The sequence below is a fragment of the Dromiciops gliroides genome, chromosome 3, assembly GCF_019393635.1.
Source record: "Dromiciops gliroides isolate mDroGli1 chromosome 3, mDroGli1.pri, whole genome shotgun sequence".
Classification (NCBI taxonomy): domain Eukaryota; kingdom Metazoa; phylum Chordata; class Mammalia; order Microbiotheria; family Microbiotheriidae; genus Dromiciops; species Dromiciops gliroides.
This window is the reverse complement of record NC_057863.1, coordinates 559100016-559125416: the sequence shown is the minus strand read 5'-3', so window position 1 is coordinate 559125416 and position 25401 is coordinate 559100016. Positions and strand designations below refer to the sequence as shown.

The following is a 25401-nucleotide window of genomic DNA, read 5'->3' as shown; positions in this document are numbered from 1 at the left end:
TCTAGCAGTTATTCCATTAATGGAGAAAGTCATAGATTTGAATGCAAGCAACCTGGGTTGGAATCCTGACTCTACTACTTTCCACTTGTGTAATCTCAATCAGTTCTCTCAAGTGAGGGGTTGGACTAAGGGATATCAAAAACCTTGTTCAGCTGTAAGCCCTAAAATACTCCCCAGTTCCTAGAACAGTGTATGTAGCTAAGGGTAAATCAGTAACCTGGTGTTATGGATGTTTCATTGGAAGGATTAATTTCCTCCTTGAAAGTCAGCATATTATTTTCAATAATCAGATCAAGATAGGTTAGATGGTAGATAAAGTAGTGGATCTGAAAAATCAGAGGAAATATTTGAAGGTTGTTTAAAAAATGGCCTTTATTTTACTAGAGTTTTTGCCACTGGTTAGTTTAATGTTTATTAAATCAGTATCAGAAGAACTGGAGGGTTTGTATAGTATACTGAGTAAACCATAGGGTTAGTAGCATGAGGGTCTAGGTTCTAGTCCTGCCACTGTCATTAAGTAACACTTTGACCTTGAACAAGTCAATGAATCTCTCTAGGCTAGAATTTGTGAAATATGCAGATTAGACTCAATCCTATCCAAAGATCTCATGCTGCTTCTAAAATCTTGTAGTTTTGTGATTCTCTGAACAGCTGATAATATACTGTATCTTCAAGGTTTCAACCCAGTCCACAGGAGAATCATTTAAGTCATGCCATAAATCTTGATGTCCAAAAGAGATCATCCTATCCTTCTTTATAACAGGGAACCTCAGTGAGGAGATGACATAAGGGTTAAAGTCAAGTTTACCTGGCAAAAGAGAAGCAGCAGATTGCCCTTTCATCATTTAAAAAAATCAAAAAAGTGCTTGTAAACTCATTAGAACTGCTTTTCCACTAGGAAAAGCTGGTGGTGACAAGAATAAGGGACAAGAGGAGCTTTGCTTCGCAAAGGTAATTTGGGGCAAGATGGTCCATTCCATGCACTTTCCGTGCTTTGGTCCCAACAGAAATGAAGTGTTTCATCTTGGAATCTTCTTTGCATCAGGACAATAACTGACCGGCTGTTCTGCTGTCATTTATACATTGGAATTAGTAAGAGATGAGAACACACACACACACACACACACACACACACACACACACACACAGACTCTTACACGTGCATAGAACACAGTACACACTTCCAAGAGCTCCGATCCACTCGGCCCCTCAAGTCTTTATCTTGCCGATTGTCTGCTGGGAGGAGGATGGCATTTGGGTCGCTCCGACACCTGTTTGTACCCATCCTGACTCCCTCCCTGCTTCTGGGGTGGCTGGTTTACCTGTGAGACTGTGTTGTCTCCCAATCTGCTCTCATCAGTCACGGCTCCACCCCCCTCCTTCCCACTCCCTCCCAAGAACTGCCTGCCTGCAGAGGCAAAGAGAACCAAGGAGTTAAATTGCTGGAGCCCAGAAGCAGAAGGTGAGCTGTCTGCCGTACGAGTTGACTGCGGCTTCCTTTCATGCTGACACGCATGTAGTTGGTGGTGACAGTGCTAAGGAACTGCAGACAGGCACTTAGCAGACTGTATGTGAGCTGGATGCAAAGCTAGCTCACTCCGGACCTCCTGCTGCTGGCAGTATGTAAATATACCTGCAGACCGGCCGGCCAGACTACAGGCTTGGTGGGGTGGTGGGTTTGGGATTTCTTTCCTGCTCTTCTTTTCTTAAGCTTAAACAGCATGAGAGGGACTGGACAGGCAACAGCCTAGAAGTGAAATTTCCATCGCGGTGAGACTGGTATTTAAGCTGAGGGTGGGAGGGTTAAGTTCGTCGCGCAGTAGATTTCATCCGGAATTCCCTTCCATCAAATACTATGTTCGCCTCTATCTGGTACGCCAAGAAGCTGGGTCGCAGGTTCGTGCATAACGCCCGGAAAGCGAAAATAGAGAAGGTATGATATGAGTGGGAATGGGCATTACCTCAGCTCCCAGCTGCCTGCTGGGTTTGGAATGTGAGCCCTAGTATTCAGCTCCCAGCCTTGATTAGATCCTGATTATAACCTGTTCTAGTTGATATGGTCCCTGGTAGGACTGTTAACCCCTGGAGTGAGAAATTACTCTGTGTGTGTGTGTGTGTGTGTGTGTGTGTGTGTGTGTGTGTGTGTGTGTGTGTACTGGGGGGTGGAGGTTGGAGATATATGAATTCTTACCTTAGTTCCTTAAACCATCAGTTGACAGAGCATCCATCCAAAAGTCTTTATGGTCCCTAAATTACATAAAATCAACAGCTGTCCAGCTCCTGTCTCTAGTGGTCCAGAGGTCTGGAGCAAACTTGTTGCAGAGCCACATTATTTTTATTACTCTGATGTTTAATCATGAAATAGCCTTTTTCAATACCTTGGACTATTCTCCTCAATGTATTGATGAAAACATTAGCTCAAGTTAGTGACTGCTAGAATCTGCCATCAGTAACCTGGACACAATCTTACTTGGGGGGTGGGGTGAAGGTAGGGAGATTTGTTTTTTGTTTTAATCTTTTCTGAACTCTGTGTGTTTAAAATGGGAAAGAATTATATTTGTCATTTACTGCCTCTCCATTTCTTCAGTGAGGGGGCATTTTATGCTGGCTTTGTAATTTAATTTGACCAGTTGTTTACAGAGAATCTTTTGGCAGACTCACCTCCTCAGTTGTCCTTTCTCTGTGAAATTGAAATTACTTGTAAGACTAAGGAAATTGTTACAGACTTGGGAAAAGGGCAAGTTGATTTCCTTGGGTTACTAGTTGTGTTTCCCCATGCATAACCAAGCACATACAGCTTATGTAGTCTGCTCCCAAATCAAAAAGCGTCATTAGGGAAACTTTCAAAAAAGACAGGAGACTGGGAAATTAAGTTTAGCTGTTATTGCCACCCATGATGGAATGCCCACCTAAGGTTCATTTCTGCCTCAGAGGTACCAGTGGAACTGTATAGAAATGGCTTTCTAATCAGGATCTGGTTTCCCTGTTGTGGACCATAGCTCTCATCACAAAGGTCAATTTCCCATCACATTCACTTCATGGTGATTCAGTGTAAAGGTTGTTGGCAGATGAAGTAAGAAAAAAAAAAGATAGACAAAAGTTGGATTGTAGGAGGAGGAAAAGATTGGACACTGGAATTATGTATTTAAGACTAAAGAGTTTCAAAATGCCCAGCTTTGAACATTATCAAGTTTAGTTAAGTGGAAAAATTCAAAAATCTAAGTTATTTAATAGCTTTGAGGAGTGGGGAATGTTTTCCTCCTGCTGTGTGCTTCCCTCATGGCATTTAAAATTTACACTGTTAATAAACCACGCCATAATGAATTAAGACCAGTCTTTTATTTGTCCCCCTCTCTGGGAGAGAAGTATGAAGAACGTTTTAGGGAAAGTGTCTTCTTCCTTAGAAAATTATAGGTTGTGAGAATGAGAGAACTGTCAGACTCCATGAATGCTTCTTAAAACCAGGGTAAGAAAATGCCTTGTGCCAGTTCAGTATGTGAAGAAAAGTTGAGCTGTCCAGTTCTGTTTAATTCAGGCTTAGGCTCAACTGTTAGGAAAAGTGGTCCTGTGGGATTGAGTGTATGCAGCCTAAGAAGCTGCTGTCCAATAAGGAGGGGAAACACTCTTGATTCATGAACCAGTTAGGACTCAGTCATTTTCCTTGCATTCTTTCAGTGACCAGTGTATAAAACAGACAGACACAGAGAAAACAAGTTTTCTGCCTTATTCTTTGAACAAGAGTTGAAACCTTTAGATCTTGTAGACAATGTGTAAAAAAATATCTACAAAGAGAAATCCTTCTACTGGGGAACTGAAGTTTTACCTTCTAAGTGTCAGAAATGAAAGGGGAAATGTTGAATTCAATTACCTGAAAGGTAGCAATTTTTAAAGTTAATTTGGAAATGTCACTTGGCAACCTATATGAAAATAGCATTGCCTCATTCTTAAATGGAGTCTATACCATAGAGTACATTGAATAAATTAGTTTATTTTCCCTCTTCTTATATAAAGCAGTATGTGTGACTTAAACAAGTAGCTGCTAATTAATATTTGAGGTAGTCATATAATGTAATAATCTTTAATCAAACAGGCATTTGATCATAGGATCCTATTGAACTGAAATAATTGAAATATTTTGAAAGTGTTTCTATAGTCCCCTGAAATTTCATTAAATTGTAATTATGAAAAAATGAGAGCTGTTCATGGTATGTAGTTATGTTTTTAAAAGCCAATGAAAATATTTTTCCATGATTGGAATGGATGCATAAAGGTAGCAATGATTAATCAATTTGAGTTGAGAGAAAATGACCAGTCAATGAGCTTGACTGTGAAGGAGCCTGAGATTGTCTCACATTATGTATATTGCCTCTTTTTTTCCAACTTGAATGATGGTTGGTAATTGTGATTTTGTATTTTAGATCCCTCTATAAATCTTTGCGTCTTGTTACAGTATGTAAGCTAGTTTATTTCCTCCTGGTCTAATAAAATAAAATGGAATCTCTCACAAGTCAGAAATCCTTTTTTTAAGCACACAGGTGTTCTTTGAGGAGTATTTTCTTCAGGGCTAGGGTGACTTGAGAAGATAATTAGAAATGAACAAGCCTGAATAATCCCCCCAGACATTAAACAGTGCTTGGTTCATAGATGGTTGGCCTGGTACACCCCTATTTTCAGCTCCAGTAGGAAGTGACAGTCTATCTCTAAGGCTCTCTTTCATGGGCTCATCCCTTCTCCTCCCACCTGCCATGTCTGATTAAGGCATATCATTCATTCTTATACTGACACTACAGAATAACTTGGGTGGAAGACTGGGGCAGTTTCCCAGATTACTGAAAAAGAGAGGGTACTCATAGCACTTCTGCTAACCTAACAGATGGAAATAACAGAGTTTGGCAGTTAGCAAAAAGTAGTAAGAATAGGAAGTTAAAACTACCCACCATTCCTTTTTCAACAGCAGCCTGGTTCAGACTTAGGGTTCTTATCTCTTCTCTGCTGCAGTGCTATCTAGGCATCATTTCTTCTAGGGGCTCTGAATTTTGAGCTGCTTCCTTGAACTCACTACAATTCTCTGCCATTTCATCTTTTCCCAACTGAATTTGGCCTTAAAAGTTGACTTAAGGGAGATTTTCACATTTCTGGTCATATTTATGGTGTTTGCTTTGGAAGGCTTGATTGATAGTTTTGGTTCTGCCAAGTCACTATTTGTCTTGATTTAGAATCCTTTCGTTGTTAAGGCTATAGGTCATGTTATTTGTCCCCCTTTTTCTATGAGGAGTGCAATTAACCTCACTATGCATACTGTCTGCCTTGTACAATGGTGAAATGCCAGATAATCCAAATTTTGAATAAAATAAAAGGGAACATAAACCATCTTCTTGGATGCCTATTAAGGGTCAATGAGTGATAATCAGTTGAAGAAGCTAGAATGATAAAATGATATCCCTCTAAACTGAAAGGTGACTTTGCTGCCAATACTTTATTTCTATAAGATATGCTCTCATCAAAGAACATTTAAATGCTTTACAATTATGTATACGTTCCCTTTTTTTTCCCTAGGATGAGTCAAGGATGTTAGATGATTCACAATTCTTTTTATCTCTTCTTTAGAATGATATTCCACACTCTTCAGTAAATTGAATGTAACAGTATTGGGTGTGAATTCAACATTTCCCAAAACATCAGCTGGTAGCTCAGTCTGAATAGCACTTATGGAGTTTGCTGCTTCCATTTACATACTGTTTTTAGTCTTGTGTCTGTTTGGAAAAGTATGTCTTGATTTAGTACCTGTTTTAATAGCTCAACTTAGTTAATATCTAGGTTTATTTAATAAAAAAAGAAGGCTGCTAGAAGATGTGCTCAGATAAATTGGAAGTACATTTTCTGGGGGAACAACAGCACACACCAGAATAATGAAATACTTGAAGGCCGAGATGCTTTGCTCCCCCTATCAGTTATCTGCTGCATTATTTTTGTTGTACCATTTGTAAAGATTGTTTTCTGAATTGTGGATGGATTCTCACTTCTTTGCCAGGTAGACAATATCTCTCCCTTAATAGACTTCAAAACATTCTGCATTCCTTTTAGACATGGGGACTCTAATTTGTATTCAGGCAGCCAATAAACATTCATTAAGAGCTTATTATGCCAAGAATGGTGCTAAACTCTAGGGTTACAAAGAGAGGCAATAAACAAAATAAAACAAAAATTAAAAAAAAATACTACACACACACACACACACACACACACACACACACACACACACCATGTCCCTGCCCACAGTGAATTAACATTCTAATGGGTGAGATGATATGACAATAACTAGATACCTAAAAGATATAAACAGTGTAAATGGAAGTTAATCTCCCAGGGGAGACATTAGCAGTGGGGATTGGTGGGAGACCTGGAAAGGTTTCTGTGGAAGGTAGAATTTCAGCTTGAGTTTCCAAGGAAGCTAGGGAAACTAAAAAGCAGAGGGGAGGAAGAAAAGCATTCCAGGTCTGGGGACAAAAAGTGCAAAGGCATGGAGATAGAAAATAAAAGTACACTCATGTAACTGCAATGAAGAATGCATGGAGGAAAGTAATACATGTTGATCTGTAGTTTCCATTGTGTCCAACTCTTCATGACCCTAATTAGGGTTTTTGTTTTGTTTTGTTAGTTTTGTTTTGTTTTGCAGGGCAATGAGGGTTGAGTGACTTGCCCAGGGTCACACAGCTAGTAAGTGTCAAGTGTCTGAGGCTGGATTTGAACTCAGGTCCTCCTGAATCCAAGGTCCAGTGCTTTATTTGTTTGTTTTTGTTTTTGTTTTGTTTTTTTTTTGTGGGGCAATGGGGTTAAGTGACTTGCCCAGGGTCACACAGCTGGTAAGTGTCAAGTGTCTGAGCCCGGATTTGAACTCAGGTCCTCCTGAATCCAGGGCCAGTGCTTTATACACTGTGCCACCTAGCTGCCTCCTATCTGGGGTTTTCTTGGCACAGATACTGCAGTGGTTTGCCATTTCCTTCTCCAGCTCATTTTATAGGTAAGGAAACTGAGACAAACAGGGTAAAGTGACATTTTCAGGGTCATACAGATGTTGTGTCTGAATCTAAATTTAGACTTAGGAAGATGAGTCTTCCTGACTCCAGGTCCAGTGCTCTATCCATTGAGTTACCTAGCTGGAATATTGTTGTTGCTGCTGTTCATCCTTCATTCTCAAAGATGACCACTGACATCAGGAAGCATAATTTTACCAAAAAGGTAGGAAGATCCCAGCTTATTAAAAGGCTTTAAATTCCAGGAAGTGAATTTATATTTGTTCCTGGAGTTATTGTATAGTCACTATGATTTAGATATGGGGGAGGGGTATGACATGATCAACTCGTTGTTGTTGTTCAGTTATTTCAGTAATTACTGAACTTTTGTTACCCCATTTGGGATTTTCTTGGCAAAGATACTGTAGTTGTTTGCCATTTCTTTCTCTGGATCATTTTACAGATGAGGGAACTGAGGCAAACTAGAGTAAGTAACTTGCCCAGGGTCACACAGCTAGTAAATGTCTGAGGGTAGATTTGAACTCAGGTCCTTCTGACTCCAGGTCAGTGTGCTACCCACTGCACTATCTAGCAGATCTACACTTTAGGAAAATCAGATTGACATTGGGGCATGGATTAGAATCGAGAGAAATCTGTCTAGATATCTCATTTTCTCTATAGTATCATAAGCTTGTTTCAGATAGCGAGTTTGACTTATGTCTCTTTGTATTCTGAGTTCCTGCCTTAGTCCCTTGCATGTAGTAGTAAGTGAATTGAATTTCTCCCAATGAAGTGTTTGGCTCCAAATAATGATAATAACTTCTAGCTCTTTATGATTTGCTGAGCACTTTTCTTGCACCACTATAATGATTCCTGTTTTACAGAGGAGGAAAATGAGGCTGTTATGAGTCAATTGATTTGTCATTCATCTCATAGTTATTTTAAGTGTGGTAAATGGGTCTCATATAGAAGTCTCCTGATTCCAACTACAGAAACCTATACTAGACTGCCTCAGCAGAGGCACTTAACAATGCTTGTGGAATGAATGAATTTGAAATAGCATGCAGCAGCCCATAGATACAATAGTGTCTTGGGGGAGGGCCAATGAGGGTTAAGTGACTTGCACAAGGTCATACAGCTAGTAAGTGTCAAGTGTCTGAAGCTGGATTTGAACTCAGGTCCTCCTGAATCCAGTGCTTTATCCACTGCATCACCTAGCTGCCCTCCACAATAGTGTCTTAATTCAGACCCAACCTCTATCTAACAGAATCTCTAAACAGGTTTCCTTGTACACACCTGTAAGACCAATGTAATGTCAGTAAGGATCCTATAGGAACAGAGATAGCTAGGTGTTAGAGTGAATGGAACACTGGACTTGCGGTCAGGAAGGATGTGTCTAACTTTGGCTAAATCACTTAAGTTCTTCCTGCCTCAGTTTTCTTAACTGTAAAATGGGAATTGAAATGTACCTACCACCCAAGAGTTGTTGTGAGGATCAAATGAGATATTTGTAAAACACTGCACAGTGCCTGGCACCTAGTAGGCACTTAATAAATGCTTGTTTTTTTCTTTCATTGTTCTTCTGGGGATCCTCTACTTCATTGTAAATATAAATGAAAAAAAAATAAGGGTTTGAGCTGACAACAAAACAGGGCTTTCACATTAATCATGATCTCAGAAGATTGGGGTTTTAGTCCTCACTCAGCCACAGGGGGACTTTTGCACTTTGCTTTAGCTATCCTAGAGTTGTTTGGAAGATCAAACAGAACCAATATATGTAAAGCATTTAGAAAAAAACCTAAAAATCATAATACAAATGCAAAATTGCCTTCAAATTATTTTTATTATAACACTACACATAAATATGGCAGTGACCTTTATAAATAAAAGGTATATTCTTTTATACTTATGGGTCAAACTTTCCACTTCATGAACCATTGATTTGTCTCATGTAGAGCCAGGTGTCCTGCTCTGGATTCCAAAAGATAAGTGAATGTAGAGCAACAGCAGAAGGAGATGGGAATGAGCAAAGGCATTAAGATGCATTCAGGTTGTTTGGCTTAAGAGATGGCTGCCGAGAGATTTGATGAATTGATGGTTTTGACTAATATCACAAACATTTATTAAGCAGCGGCCATGTGTCAGCTACTGTGCCAAGCACTGGAGATACAATTTATAAAAAGAAAAATTATACCCGCCCTCCAGGAGCTTACAATCTAAAGGGATAGATAACAAACAAAAGGAGGCAGGAAGGGGGATACCAGAAGTACCTGGCATGAAGGCATCTTGTTCCATCTCATTCTAACCAATCAAAACAACAGATAAAAAGTAGAGTGAGCTTAGAGAGTCTAGAAAGGCATTGGGAGGAATTTGGTACTCCATCCTCAAACCCTCCAAACAAAGTGGAAAGGAGGAGGCGGTAGGTGGTGTCAATCAACGTTTGAATTAATAGGATGGTGGTGAATTAGAAGTGATAAACTTATCCTGGGAGGGGCATCTTCTGTGGAGCTGAAATCAGGTAAACGGATACAAAATGATGTGCCCAACTTTGTAGTTTTCTTTATACATACACATAAACTATGCATGTTGTTGTTGCTGCTCTTGTTGTGTCTGTTGTCGTTGTTGTTAAGTTGTTTAAGTTGTATCTGACTCTTCATGATCTCATTTGGGCTTTTGTTGGTGAAGATACTAGAATAATTTGCCATTTCTTTCTCCAGCTCATTTTGCAGATGAGGAATCTGAGATAAATAAGATTTGCCCAGAGTCATTAAAGTTAGTGTCTAAGGCCAGATTTCAGCTCAGATCTTCCTGACTCCAGACCTGGTATTCTATCTGCTGTGTCCCCTAGCTGCCCCAAGATATACACATATGCATATGCATATGTATATATGCAGGGTGTCCCAAAAGTTTTAAAAACTGCACCTCCTATATATCATGCACATTGGATATGTGTGTGTCTATGTGTATAATACATACATGCATACATTGAGCTGGAAGAGACCTCAGGGGTCATATAATTGTCTGACATTATATTCCAGATAAAGACACTGAGGCTCAGGGAACTGTGATTTTCCTAAGGTTATATAGGAAGTAAGTGCCACAGGTGAAATGGACATGCACACACATCTATTGTAAATTGCATATCCTCCATTGAGATAGTAAACTAACAGGACTTACTATCTGATCTCCATGATGAAGACAATGATGGTGATGATCCTAAAGTACCTTCCTCACCCCAACACTATCATCTGACTTACTGATATATCTGAAGGACTCCTGTATTTCCATCTGACCCACTGCTGTACATTTAGAGCTCTTGGTTTTTTCCATCTGTTCTGCACAAAGCTTTCTTTAGATGTATGTCCTATTACATTGTGAGCTTTTTGAGAACAGAAACTGTCTCACTTATTCTCTTTGTCTCCCCAGCACTTACCACAGTGATTGACACATAATGAGTGCTTAATTCTTTTTTCATTCATTCACTTAATAGTTTTGTGATCTCATTGATTTGGATGCTACCCTCAATGATGCTGATCACGACCCCTACATATCTTGTCCATGTGCCCCTTCTTGAAGTCCTACATGGACTTCCTGTGTGTGACCTTCTTCTAGATCTGTTGACATTGCATGGATATCAATTGAATAAATAGACTACCTTCTTTATTTTTATTTTTTTAAATCATTTTATCTTGCTATGTGATTACTGCCATTCTTTTCTTGTCATACATCACTGTGATGTAACCTTTTGCCTTTTCTATTAAATAGTACTTTTTAGGGAAATGCTGTAGCTTACTTTCAACCATCCTGGGCCTTTGAGTTGCTTTTTGAGTCATCCTTAAACCTTGAAGGTCACCCAGACATTGGACATATGATATAAATATTTAGAGATTGATCTTCCCTTAAGACTTTTTTCTGATGTCTCATAGTGGCTTGGGAATGACTTTGGGCTCTCAAAGGGTATGTCTATGTACTCTAAGCTCTGAAAAATCCTGCCAAAGTAGAAAGCTTCAGATATGGGCACCAGGGATAAGAAACATCCCCTATATGTGGAAGGCTTCTTTAACAAATAAGTGTGTGTAAAAGATGAAAAATAGGTTGTTGTTTAAAATATTAATTTATTATTCAATTTGTCCTTTATTTCCCTAAGAGGTAGCAGAGACTATATATTGGAAAGATAGAAACTGTTTCAGTTTGTCTCAATGAAGACAATGGTTGTCCTTAATATCCATGTCTTGTTCATCCCCTGCCCTGCCCCACTTCCTCAAACACATCCAGTTAACATAGATTCCCTCCTATCTCAAATCTTCCTATAGTAATTTGTTTAGATCTGAGGCATGGTATGGTCAAAAGACCACTGGATTTAGAGTCAGAGAACTTTGGTAGAAATCTTATGTCTGTCACTTAGTACTGAGATGACCTGAGACAAATTGCTTTATCTCTTTAGACCTCAGTTTTCTCATCTGAAAACTGGGGGAGTTGGACCAGTTGAGTTCTGAGTACTTCCCTGGCTCTCAATTTATGTTCTCGTAATCTACTCTGTATTATGGTAATGCTGCACATCTTGTGCCGTTCTCTGCTGCCCACTCCCTTCCTGAAAAATGTAAACTACTTGAGGGCAGGAGCTATGCAGTTTTTTATCTTCATATTATTGACATCTAGAATAGTGACATATATAGTGGGTACTTAATGTTTGTTAAATTGAATTGAAGATGAGGGTGGGGAGTAGGAGCATGCGCAAGACTCTACACTAAGAGATTCATAGTTATTCATCTAGGTTCATGTACAGAGTTGGTATGTCACCTCCACTTCATGGTGTTTCAGTAAAATTACAACTCCTTGAAATACTGAGTTATGTGAACTTGAGTCCAAATTGAAGCCTTTCCTGATCTGATAGTGTTCAATGCTCTGACTTTCATCCTCCTCAAAGTATCCTGTTTATACTTATATGCTTAAATATTGTTTCCCCCCTCCTCAACTTAAATATAAACTCTTTGAGTTCAAATAATGATTTTCTTTGTTTATTCATGTTATTTTTCATCCTTTGGAATCTCAGCACCTAGCACAGGGCTTTGAATTTATAGGTGTGAAAGGAATGCCTGTCTGTTTGGATTTTAAAGATAGAAACACACATACATATGTGTATATGTATTGTATGTGTGTATATAATTTGAGTGGTAATGGTGGTTGTTCAGTTGTTTCAGTCATGTCCAATTCTTTGTGACCTCAATTTGGGTTTTCTTGGTAAAGACAATGGAGTGGTTTGCCATTTTCTTCTTCAGTTTATTTTACAGATGAAGAAACTGAAACAAATAGGGTTAAGTGACTTGTCCAGGGTCACACAGCTAGTAAATGTCTGAGGCCAGATTTAAACTCAGGAAGAGATGTCTTACTAACTCTACTTTGACAACTAGTTAAGATGGGTATGTATATGTATGCGTGTATAGATACACACACATACATATATGTATGTCCATATATACATATATACACACATAAAGCATGTGGTCATGAGTAGATATACATGCATACATATGTATGCAGAGATGAAGGTGGGAAGGAGGGATGGGGAGAGAGAGAGAGAGAGAGAGAGAGAGAGAGAGAGAGAGAGAGAGAGAGAGAGATCAAGAGAGAGAGAGAGAGAATGAATTTGAACTCAAGAAGATGAATCTTCCTGACTCCAGGTCTAGTGCTCTATCCAATGTGCCACCTAACTGCCCCTATATGACTATATGGAGAATGATATCTTTCCCCAATCCCCACTGTGGAGCAATTAGAGATAGCACTCATACTGTGGAATCACACCTAGAAATCTAGTATAAGGAAAATTTCTTGATGGTGGGGCATGATTGATCACGAATGGGTTGTGGAACTTCTTTAAAGTATTTTTAAAATGGAAGATTTTTTTCTGTCTGAAATGGTTGAAGGACAGTTTTGGCCACAGAGAGATGGACTACATGTCTTTAGAGACCTCTTCCTGCCATCCTTTTAGTTCTGGGATCTTTCCTCAGCACCAAGCAGGCAGCATGAGTCAGCTGCAGTGTCTGCTTGGCTGGAGTTAGTGGGAAGACAGGTGTTGACACAGCCAGAGGCCTGCCTAAGAGATCTTCCCAAGTCACCTGGTAACTGGAGAGGGAAACAAAATGAACATGGGCACCTGTTCTCACCACCACTGTTGCCTATTATAACTTATTACAAGATACAACTTTTAGGGAAGTTGGATAGAGAAGACTAGAGGAGGAATCACCAAAATCTTAAAAGTAAACAGAAAGGAAAATAGTGATGGCAGGCAAGACTAGATAGAAAAGCAAAGAGAATCACATTCAGAATTTTATTCTGAGAAGAAGGGGCTTTTCTCCTCTTCCTGTAAAATTTTCTCAAGGTAAATATTTCCTTGTGATAGGTAAAAGGGACAGAGACCATAAAATACTTTCTCCTTGATTTCCTGAAGTCATTTGGAGGCCTGAAGAAGCAACCAGGAATCATAATCTTCTATTAAGGTATCTTTGGGAAGGAACATAATAACTATGACAGGGCAACAGAAATTTTTTCCAGTATTTAGAAGGGACCCAGAGTACTATGCTCCACTTGATAGAAGCAACTAAGATTAACACCTACTTTCTGAAAAAAAAAAGATAAATAAATAGGAAGTTATGAGAAGCACACTGCTCCCAGGTGAAGTCTGGAAGCCACTTATCTGCTCCACCTCACCAGTGAGATTCAACCTTGGCAACCTTAATGTGTCCAAAAGTCTCTTCCCATGGGGTCTTGTGCTCCATGGTCCAAGATATTCTCCCACTCAACTTAAATTGCCTTCATAAAGTTGATTTTAGGGCATGTTTTTAAAACTGCTGAGCCTGGCACATTTTGTGGTATCAGCCCCAGGCTCCAGAATTGCTAATTATAGCTGTATGTTTCCATAACCAGATTTTTATACTCTAGTCCAGCTTACACAACTTGAATTACAAATGTTTTATTTGTGTCAGGATGAAATCAAGACAGAGTAATTTTCTTGGGAAGTCTATACCACATAATTTATAGCATTACGTTTTATATTATCTTGGGTCATGCTCTCACCATTTCATAAGTGTTGGCCTTCCTTTCTCCACTAGATTATAGGCTTGTTGAGGGTAGGTATTGTAGTCACTATTTTTGTATCCTTCAGAATTAAAAACATCTATTAGGCACTTAATGTATACTTGTTCTCCGGAGGATGATTGAGTTAGAGGTTTCTCAAGACAGAGGAGAGTATAAGAGTCATTCCTTATTGTTTTCATCCAGACTGGTAGAGAGATATCTCCAAGAAATATACAGTCTTTTCTTCTTTTGTTCCTCCAGTCCTAGTGGAAGCAAAGCCATTTTCTTCTGCTTATGTATTTAGGAGTACAGCTAAGTGAATCAGTGAATAGAAGCTTGGAATCAGGAATGCTCATCTTCATGCCAAATCCAGCCTCAGACATTAGCTGTGTGATCCTGAGCAAGTCACTTAACCCTGTTTGCTTTAGTTTCTTCATCTCTAAAATGAGTGGGGAAAGAAATGGCAAACCACTTCAGTATCTCTGCCAAGAGAAGCCCAAATGGGACCACACAAAGGAGGATATGACTGAAAAACAACTGAACAACAGCAAAGTATTTAGATTGCATTTCTATCTTCCCTTCTCTATTCAAATTTCCTGTCCCTGTCTTTCCAGAAAAAAGATAGAATAAAGATGTCCTCCCAGGAGTGTGATTGAAATGCCCTCAAAACAAACAACCTCAGCCCATTCCCTTGCCCCATGCAGTCAGATTAAAGGCTTGAATATGAGCCTTGATTTCTGAAGGACACATTGTTTGAAACCACTCTTCTTACCTGTACAGGTTCTGAACAACTGAATAATCCTACAAAGACACTGGGTGGTGATCATGAATGAAAAGACACTCTCTAGACCCTGGAGTGGAACAGAAAATATATCTAGTCCTAAGCCCTTTCAAATTCAGGCAATTTAGTGCATTCGAATAAACAGTAGGCAGAGTAAACACTGCTTGATTCTTTGAAGAGAGAGTGGGTGGCTGTTAAAATAGTTCCTTGTGTTTCTTATAGCCCATGAGGGGGAGGGTTACTACTGTCTACAGTGCCAAGCTCCATGTTCTGTGTGCTATGGATTCGAGGGTGTGGATATAGTAAACATCAAATGACAATACTATGTAGCTTGATATATTGGTTGGGAAAGGGGAGTGAAAGGGAAGATAGCCACAGTTGAGTTCTAATCTACATCAAGCATGACAAAGCTTGTCCCAATTCCCTTCATTCTAGTTTCTTCCCTGTTTAGATTAACTCCAAGTTATCTTGTATACAACTTATTTGTACAACATTTATTTTTGCATGTTGTCTCTTTCATTACCCTGTGAGCTCCTTGAAAACAATTTTTGTCTTTTGCCTTTCTTTGTATCCCTAGTGCTTGGCACATGGGACATGCTTTTGTTGGTTTTCAGTTCTTTCAGTCATTTCAGTCCTTTCCAATTCTTCATGACTTCATTTGGGGTTTTCTTGACAAAGATAATGGAGTCCTTTGCCATTTCCTTCTCCAGGTCATTTTTACTGACTCCTTGCCACCTCTTCTATGACACCTTTCCACATCACCCAGGCTGGGAATGACCTTCCACTTTCATATAACCCCTTGTTGGTCTATTCAGTAAAATACAGTGGCTATCTATGACCTTTGGGATCAAATGTATACTCCTCTGACATTTAAAGAACTTCAAGCCCTGGCCCTTTCTTAACTTTCTAGTCTCCTTTTGTTACTCCCCTCCATACTGTTGGCTTCTGAGTACAATCTTGTACTTATTTTGCCTTACAAACAATACTCCACCTCCCATCTTGGTGTCATGGATGCCTCCCAAGGCCAGGAAAACTCTCCCCTCTCCCCTCTGACTTTAATTTTTCCTGGCTTTCTTCAAGATTCAGTTGAAGTTTCACCTTTTGCACTAGTTTTTTCCCATTACTCTTAACACTAATGTCTCCTGATCCTGGCTTAAGTATCATTTACTCTATGTATCTCGTATGTATCTAGTTATTTGTATGTTGCCTCCCCTCATAAGTCTGTGAGGTCCTCCAAAGCAGGGACTTTTTCTCCCCTCTCTTTTTCTTTCCCCTACTGTGCTTAGCACAGTGCCTAGAACACAGTGAACACGTAATAAATGCTTGTCTGAAATGCTTCGTGACTTTCTAAGGCCCTTATTATTCAATCCCTTCTAGACTACAAGGTCCATAATAGTGGGTAGCAGTACCATAGATAAGATTTATATGTCCCAAGAGCTGGAAGAGTATTCTGTCCACAGTACGCATTTAGTACATATTCATTGCATGAAGGAAGGGAGGGGGGAAAGGGAAGGGAGAGAAAAAAAAAGGAAGAAAGGAGAGGAGGAAGGAGATAAAGAGCTAGGGTTGAAAGAAACAAGGGGATAAATGAAAGGAAGAATGCAGGAACACAGGGAGGGAAAGTGAGAATGGTATTCCAAAGGTAACTATGGGAAAACAAGTTGTTGTTTTTTTCTTTTTAAAAAAGAACTTCTCATTGTTTAAAGAAAGCTGCAACATGTTGTAGGGGAAAAAACTGTACTAGAAGCAGGAAAAAGAGGTTAGAATGATAACTTCTGTGTGTCTGATTTAAGAAAATACAATTTTTAAATTTGTAGCATTCAAAACTGCCCCTATTTATCACTTATGTACCTTTGGCCAATTTGGGCTGAATCTCAGGGGCATGTGATTAGCTATGAGCAGGCTGCAATATTTGACTGTCTGAAGGACTATTCAAAAGGAGTATTTTAGATCCTATAACCAGAAAAATGCATAATAAAACAAAAGTAAATGATGAGCCAGTCCTGTGACAAAATGAAGAAATAACCAATATGTGGTACTTCTTACAAAATCAAAACTCCTAAAGGACCACTTCTCTAGCACTTTGAATTGACTTCCCATGTCTAGGGCTAAGGGCAAAGGTCATCTAGGTTGAATAGGCATGGATGGAACATTATTTGCCTCACTGGAGGGAACATCTATATTTATGAGATCACTCACCTATCAAAATATTTGAATATCATACTGTTGTTATAGGGGATGTCAACTTTAATGGAAAGAAGGAAGTGGAAAATCTTATTAGAGAATTTGAGTGTTTTTCTTCTCCTTTCTCCTTTTCTGTTGAAGCAATGTAGTTGCCCACTGGAGTATTTATTTTGTTGGAGTTATGGCCTTGCAGATAACCTTAGAAAGTAGGGACCCATTTTCCTTGTCAGCAAACTTTTTTTTTCAATTGCACCTCCATACCAATACCTTCCCTTGTGAATACTCTATTTCTCACCATTCTCATTCTCATTTAGAAGTACATCTAGAATAACTTGCCCAGAAGGCAAGTGATGCTTCCTCTTTCTAGAAAGGAGGTGATAATCCCATTGTTCTCTGTTCTTATTTGATCACATCTAAAGTGTAGTATAATTCTGGCACCTCATTTTAAGGAGGATATATGGGGAATATTAGAAGATTGTTGGCATAGTTGATAGAGTATTAGGCCTGGAGTCAAGAAAATCTGAGTTCAAATTTGCTTCAGATTCTTACTATCTGTGTGCTTACTGTTTGTCTCAGTTTGCTCATCTGTAAAATGAGCCTGAGAAGGAAATGGCAAACCACTCCAATATCTTTGCCAAGAAAACCTCAAATGGGGTCATGAAGAGTTGCACATAACTGAAATGACTAAACAACAACAAAAATATGGGGAGGATGACAGAAATAGTGAGAAGACTATGGATGATGTTTTGCCTGCACAAGTCAAGACTTAGAGATGAAATAGCTATTTTAAAGTATCCATAGAACTTTATGTACATGAAGCATGGACCTTGTTTCACTTGGATCCATGAAACAACCTTGGAGTAGTGAGTAGAAGTTGAAGAAAATGATTTCAGCTTGATATAAGAAAAGGAATTTCCTAGCACTCAGAACTGTCCAAATGTCAAATGGTTGACCTTAGAAGGGAGTTAGTTTCTCCTCACTAAAATTATTTAAAGAGGCCAGAAGATCACCACAAAGGATCCTTATTTATACAGAATTTGTATTAGAAGGCTGTTGAGATGTTGTTTTCTCACTTTGTGATTCTGTGATTGAGTGACACTTACAGTGTCAGTCTAAATAAAAGGAAATCTTCCTCAAGTTAGTCTAGGAGGTAGGTGAGACACACACATGCATGTGTGTAAGCCCATGTGTGTGAATATTTGTCATTTTTTTATTTATTATTGCAGATGATGCTTGAGAGTTGAATAAAATTGTTTACGATCATATAACAACTGGTTAGAGTCAAATCCTAGGTTCATTCTTCAATGCTCCATCTGCTAGACTGAATGGTCTCTAGTATATATTCATTCAGTATTCTTCATATTCCCATTCTCAACAATGTGCTTGTTATTTGTGTATTTTGATTAATCTCTGATCTAGTTTCTATTGGTTCAAACACTCTTGTAAAGGTAGGGAAAATGTTAAACCAGAACCAAGCAGCCCTCATATTTAGGAGTCCGCCTTGCTAATAGGTCTACAAAAAACAAGGGAATAAGATCTTGATGGCTGAGTGGATAGAAAGTTTGACCTGGAATGGGGTAGTCCTATATTCAAATTCTGACTCAGACATGCTATGTGATCCCAAGCAAATTATTTAACCTCTCTCAGCCTTGGACCGCTCATCTGTAAAATGGGGATAATAATTTGAACTCAGGTACACCTGACTCCAGGGCTGGTGCTTTATCTACTGAGCCACCTACCTGCCCCGACCATGAGCCATTTTTGATACTTGACTCATGAAATTCCATTTGATGAATTTTGACAGGAACCTGGCTAGTGTTGAATTCTGCTCCATATTCAATTTGTGGCTCAAACATATAAGACTTCATGGATTTAAAATACTTCCACCACAACAGTTCTATGTTTTTGGAAATATAAATGTTATCATCACCATTTCACACATGAGAAAAATAAGATTTTAAGATGAAAAATTAGTTGCTATAATCTTGCAAATGGCAAATAGAACTTCTAGACCAATACACTTTCTATTATACCACGTTGTAGAGGCATCATGAAATTCTGACATACTTATAGCACTGGCTATGATTCTAGTTTATAAGAAACTAGTTTATAAAGAAAGGGAATAGCAGACTCCTTTTTTTTAATTCAATTAAAGTAATATTTAATGAATCCAAGGGGGGAATTCTACCTCATTTTCCCTTTTGGAATGATACTTTTTTTAAGGTGGGGCAAAGAGGGATAAGTGACTTGCCCAGGGTCACACAGCTAGTATCAAGTGTCTGAGGGCAGATTTGAGATGAGGTTCTCCTGAATCCAGGGCTGGTGCTTTATCTGCTGCATGCCCTAGCTTCCCCCTTGGGATGATCCTTTCAAAAATAACTACAATATTGCAACATTTCCTCCAACCAAAGATGGGCCTTGGGAGTCAGGCATTCCTCATGGAGCCTTGCCATCTCCTACCTCCTTCATTGCTGGAATGCTTCCTCTTCTGACCTTCACTGCTTAAAATCCATTGCTTATCTCAAGATAACCCAGGTGCCATCTCCTACATAAGGCCTTTGGCAATTCTCCTACTATTGATACTTTCCCTCTTTTGAAATGATTGCATCATTTGGAATGTGTGTTTTCCTATAGTGGGAAAGATCCATGAGAGCAGGGAGTATTTTCATTTTCATTTTTGCCTCTGTGTCTCCAATCCCAGGAATAGTACCTGCTACATAGTTGTCACTTAAAATTGTTGTTTGTATTGAATATTGAAGTGAGACAGGTGTATAACTGTGTTTATTTCCCTAGATTGCATCAAAAAAACACAATCCACCACTATCTTTTTTATGGTCCTTCAAAGGACACATAAGAATATTTTCAGGAAATAATTGAGAGAATCCTACAACCCTCAGCTTTCATCCTGTTCATATTACAACATGCTCATGTATACACACACATATACCCCAAACTCCAAAAAAATACCCAGGATAGCATTTGTAAAACATCTTCCACACCAGTGCTTACATTAATTGCTACTCCGAATGTTCCTGCTGTGATTTCAATGGAGCTAGTTTGGGTCTATTTCTTAGAAATAACTATCTTTATTACCTCTTCCCTAGGATTCATGGTTTACAGAAAGCAAACATCTCCACTAATCTCCAATTGCATTTCCTGTTTTTATTCTATAAATAATGCTTTTTATTGTTATCACCTTTTTTAATGCCAACATATTTCATTGATTTCAGGTTTCTAGTGTTACAGGACATTTCCTTCCTGCTCTCTAAACCCATCTCTTGCAGGCCTGTTTCCCCCCATGGAACTTTGTGAATATCATGTTTAATTCAAATGTAATCCATTATTTTGTTGAAGTTGTTTTTTTCTGCATATTTCTGCAATTTGCAACAGTAATATGAAAATGACTTGTGTGATACACAAGTAGGAATTTGCTTTAGTATCACTCATTTCTCTGGTGCTTTGGAAATGCAGCTTAAAATGTGCCATAATGAATAATACTGGTTGGGGGTGAGGAATATCTGTGTGTCTTTCAGGAAACAAATTTGAATGAGTTTTAAATTAACAGGTTGTTGGAGGAGAAATATCCCTATCATATCTGGTTAGTTATGTGGAGACTATTTCAATGTTTCTGTATTTGTTCACTGGCCAAGACTCCCTCTTGGAAATGACTGGGTTCTTTCCCTCTTATCACTATATTACCCTACATTACAGTCATATGATTAAAGCTGGAAGTTCAAAACTGGCCTCAGCCACTAACTAGATATGTGACCCCTTGCAAATCACCTAATCCTGTTTGCCTCAGTTACTCATCTTTAAAATGAGCTGGAAAAGGAAATGGTAAGCCATTTCAGTATCTCTGCCAAGAAAACCCCAGATGGGGTCATGAAGAGTCAGACACAACTGGAAACGACTCAACAACAGCAACTACAATACCAGGTACCTAGTGCCCAGGGCTCAGTCAATCTTGGTGGTGCTGACCTACCTAAAGTACAGGGATTCTCCTTCTGAAGATACCAAAACCTCGTCCATACATTTTCATTTCCAGGGCCTTCCTTTTTTCACATGATATATAATTAAGTATATAAACATGTTTTTTTTTTTTTAATGTAGCATAGTGAGAATTTCAGGAAGCTATTGGCAGGTTGTTCTGAACTCATGCACATGCAAAAATCATTTCAAAATATCTACCTTTAATTGAATGCATGGCCTTCAGTTCTCAGGGACTCAGTTTCTTCACATGTAAATGAGGGGAAGAAGGAAGGAAACAAGCCTTTATTAAGTGCCTCTTAAGTGCTAGACATTGTGCTAAATGATTTATAAATATTTAATATTTAAATATTTAAATGATTTACAAATATCATCTCACTGATCCTCACAGCAACCCTGAGTGGTATTATTATCTCTGTTTTACATTTGAAAAAAAATGAGGCAAACCAAAGCTAAGTGACTTGCCACAGAATCATACAACTGATAACTGCCTGAGGCTGCATTTGAACTCGGGCCTTTCTGACATCAAGCCTAGTGGTCTATGGACTGCACCATTCAGGATGAATTAGGTTAAAATCATATTTAGAATCACAGGCTTTCAGAATTTGAAGCGATTTGTTTATACTATCTAGTTGTACCTGAACTCATACCTGAACAGAACAAGTTATCTAAACTCCCTAAACCTCACTTGTATCATCTATCAAATGAAGGCAGGAGCTATTTTGCTTTCCAAGTCCCTCTAGCTCACTGTTCTTTCAAATGACATTTCTTCATGCATTGGGAATCAGGTTCCATGCACCACTCACTTTCATCTCCCCACCCATTAACTAAGTCTTCTCTTTCTCAGACTATTTCTTTCAACAGATACTCATGTGATATCCCCAGCCTATACCACCTCCATACTTGTGGTTCTAGGTTGTCCTAGTTAGGCTCATCTATATTTTCTCCCAAATATGGCTCTTAAAACTCAACATAAGGGGCAACTAGGTGGCACAGTGAATAGAGCACCGACCCTGGAGTCAGGAGGACCTGAGTTCAAATCTGCCTTCCAACACTTAACACTTACTAGCTATGTGACCCTGGGCAAGTCACTTAACCCCAATTGCCTCACCAAAAACAAACAAAACAAAACAAAACAAACAAACAAACAAACAAAACTCAACATAATATACAAGATGGAGTCTTATTAAAGTAGCTTTCCCTTGTATCCATTCTGGAAACTATATTTCTGAGACAAGATTAGTTTTTTGTTTTGTTTTGTTTTGGTTTGGTTTGTTTTGGTTTGTTTTGGTTTTTTTTTACAGTATCACAATATGAACTTGTAATCAAGCTCTTCTTGTTTAGTCATTTCAGCCATGTATGGTTCTTCATGACCCCATTTGGGATTCTCTTGGCAAAGAGACTGGAGTGGTTTGCCATTTCCTTCTCTACCTTATTTTACATATGAGGAAACTGAGGCAGTGATTTGACCAGGATAACACATCTACTAAGTTTTTGAGGCTGGATTTGGACTCATGAAGATGAGGGTTCCTGATTCTAAGCCCAGTTCTCTATTCACTTCACCACCTAACTGCCCCCAGTTACTAAGCACTTAATATTTTAGCTAGCAGGCTAGCTACCTAGCTATTAAGACAGTATGGCTAGAGGTATAGAGCCAAACTTGGATTCAGGGAGACCTTAGCTCATGAGCTATTTTTGTTACATTTTGGCTGCTTTGTGGTCAACAAGTTATTTAAAACTCTTGGTGTCCTAGACACCTCACTAAAACTCTTAAGTTGCAGAATTGTTGATCTGATTTGGTGGGTAGAGTGGATACACTCAAGAGTTCTTCATACCAAGAAAATCATAAATTCACATCCCCCTCAAACATATTACTTCCACTGCTACTAAGAAACTGTTTAGTTGTATTCTCACTCCATACATATACAAATACATACATGTACATACAACCATATATGAATATGAATGTATTGATGGATACTCACTCAGCATCATACTCTCCCATATTGCATCTGCTAATTTCCTTAACTTCCCTTAGGAAAAAATATTGGAAGGTGATTGCAGCAGTGATTAAACATAGTTGGTCTTGCCAGAGGTACCAGGATCTTAGCCATTTGGATATCTACTCATTATCTTGAAACACTTTTGCCTTGATCTCCAACCAAGAGTGCATCCTCCTATGATAGAGGGCAAGTGCCTCTAATTAGGATAATAAACTCCTATTCCTCTAAAGAACAGAATTTGTTTGGAAAGGAAACAGCATTGCTATCACTTGCTCCATTGTGAACAGTATCTTTGAACAGACTGATCCTCTGAATGCCTTTATGAGGATTGGGAAAACACTCAAATACCAAAAGGTAGCTTATTCTTTTGTTATCAGTACCATTACATGTTTAGAAAATCCTAAGACAGAATTATACGGTCAGATTTTTCATGTGTTTTATAAATATATAGAATGATTTTTAAAAATTTGTTTAAGTTTTGGGCGATAGGAAAAAATTATAATTCTAGACTGTGACAACATACTCATAAATTTCAGGTTTTCAGCAGATGGTACTTGTAATTTGCTCCATTAGAAGAGCTGTCCTCTTCTCTTTTTTTGACAATTTATTTGGGCATATGCCATTTATCTTCATGGAATATATTCAGAGAGTAAGTTTCCTTGAAATGCAGCCATGCTCTTTCTGAAGAAGGGGTATGTGTGCCTCTGTGTGTGTGTGTGTGTGTGTGTGTGTGTATCCTAAGGAGTTAGCTAATTTATAGAGAAGTAAATTGGCCAAGGACACATGGCTAGTTAGTATCAATGACCGAATTTGAATCTGGGTCTTCCTAAATCATAGTACTTTATTCACTATGCTATAATATTTCTATAAAACAAATATGCAAAAAATTAATTCAAAAGAAAACATTGTAAAATAAAGGCAATAAGATATATTGAATGTTGGATTTACACTTAAATGTAGCACAGTGGTTAGAACACAATGGTAGATAGAAAAAATGGATGTGTATTAAGAAAACATGGGTTGGGGGCAGCTAGGCGGCACAGTGGATAAAGCACCAGCCCTGGATTCAGGAGGACCTGAGTTCAAATCCAGCCTCAGACACTTGACACTTACTAGCTGTGTGACCTTGGGCAAGTCACTTAGCCCTCATTGCCCTGAAAAAAAAACCACCCAAAACAACAAAAACCCACCACCAACAAAAACAAAAACAAACAAACAAACAAGCAAACAAGAAAACATGGGTTCGTGTCTAAGGTCTGTACCTCACCATCTGGGAATCCTCAGACCAACAACACTTTCTGAACCTGGAAAAAGAATTGGATTTGGAGTCAAAAGATCTGGGATTAAAGACTGGCTATACAAGCTACTTGCTATGTGACCCTGGGCAAATCATTGAACAGCTCTTGCCCTAAGTTTGCTCATATGTAAAACAACAGTATTGAACTAAAAGTTTTCTAGTGCTCTTTCAAGCTCCAGTTGCTAGTAGCCTAACACTGTTCTGAAAATCTTTCAGGAACACTTGCAAATACTTGTCTTTCTATTATCCCTCTTTAGGACCTTTTATGGCATTCCAACCAGCACCGTTTCATGTTTATTATAAGGGAAGTAGTTTCACCTCACTAGAGCTTTGCTACAATTCATAATTAAATATTTAGGCAAGTAGTAAATTAGACTCCCCACATGACCACTGGAAAGTAGGTACTCCATTTACTGCAACATAAATGTTTTACAAGCTATTGTAATGTATCTAGTAAATTAATAATGACAATTTAGGTTTCAGCTAATTAAACTCTTTCTTTGTGTTTATTAATTTTGGGGAGATGAAGTAAAACAACTTTGACAGAGATAATAAGTATTGGTCTAGCAATGTTGCAGCCACCAAAATTCAAAGGAAGCTGAGAAGAAGCCATGCACCGTCAGATTTTGCATTTAGAAGGGATGTTAACATTAGTATGGTCCAAATCTTTCATCCCACAAAATATAAAATTGACTTGATAAAGGTCACTTAGAAAGTATGTAACAGATAAGGACTTCAAACCACGGTCCCTTAACTTTAAAACCAATTGTCTTTCTACCATACCATGTTCCCTCTCAGTATAAAATCTTGTGAAAAAGAATTGCTCGGGGCAGCCAGATGGCACGGTGGATAGAGCACTGGCCCTGGAGTCAGGAGTACCTGAGTTCAAATCCGGCCTCAGACACTTAACACTTACTAGCTGTGTGACCCTAGGTAAGTCACTTAACCCCAATTGCCTCACTAAAAAAAAAAAAAAAAGAAAAAAAAAAAAGAAAAAGAATTGCTCCATCCAACTCTCTCTATTATGAATTATAATTAACCACTATGGGCCTAGGTCATAGG

The 25401-nt window shown here is 38.6% G+C and overlaps 1 protein-coding gene across 8 annotated transcripts in view; it reads left to right on the top strand.

The window, feature by feature from the left end:
• Positions 1-25401, top strand: part of DLG2 (discs large MAGUK scaffold protein 2) — a 2692860-nt gene that overhangs the window by 1436355 nt on the left and 1231104 nt on the right. Inside the window, exon 1 of one of the 8 annotated variants that reach the window (XM_043992743.1) lies at positions 1423-1933. The exons of the other annotated variants lie outside the window; for them this stretch is intronic. Within the exon in view, the coding sequence (XP_043848678.1) occupies positions 1856-1933 (78 nt within the window). The 5' untranslated portion in view covers positions 1423-1855. Of the gene's footprint in view, positions 1-1422; positions 1934-25401 lie in introns of those variants that run through there. 8 annotated transcript variants of the gene reach the window in all.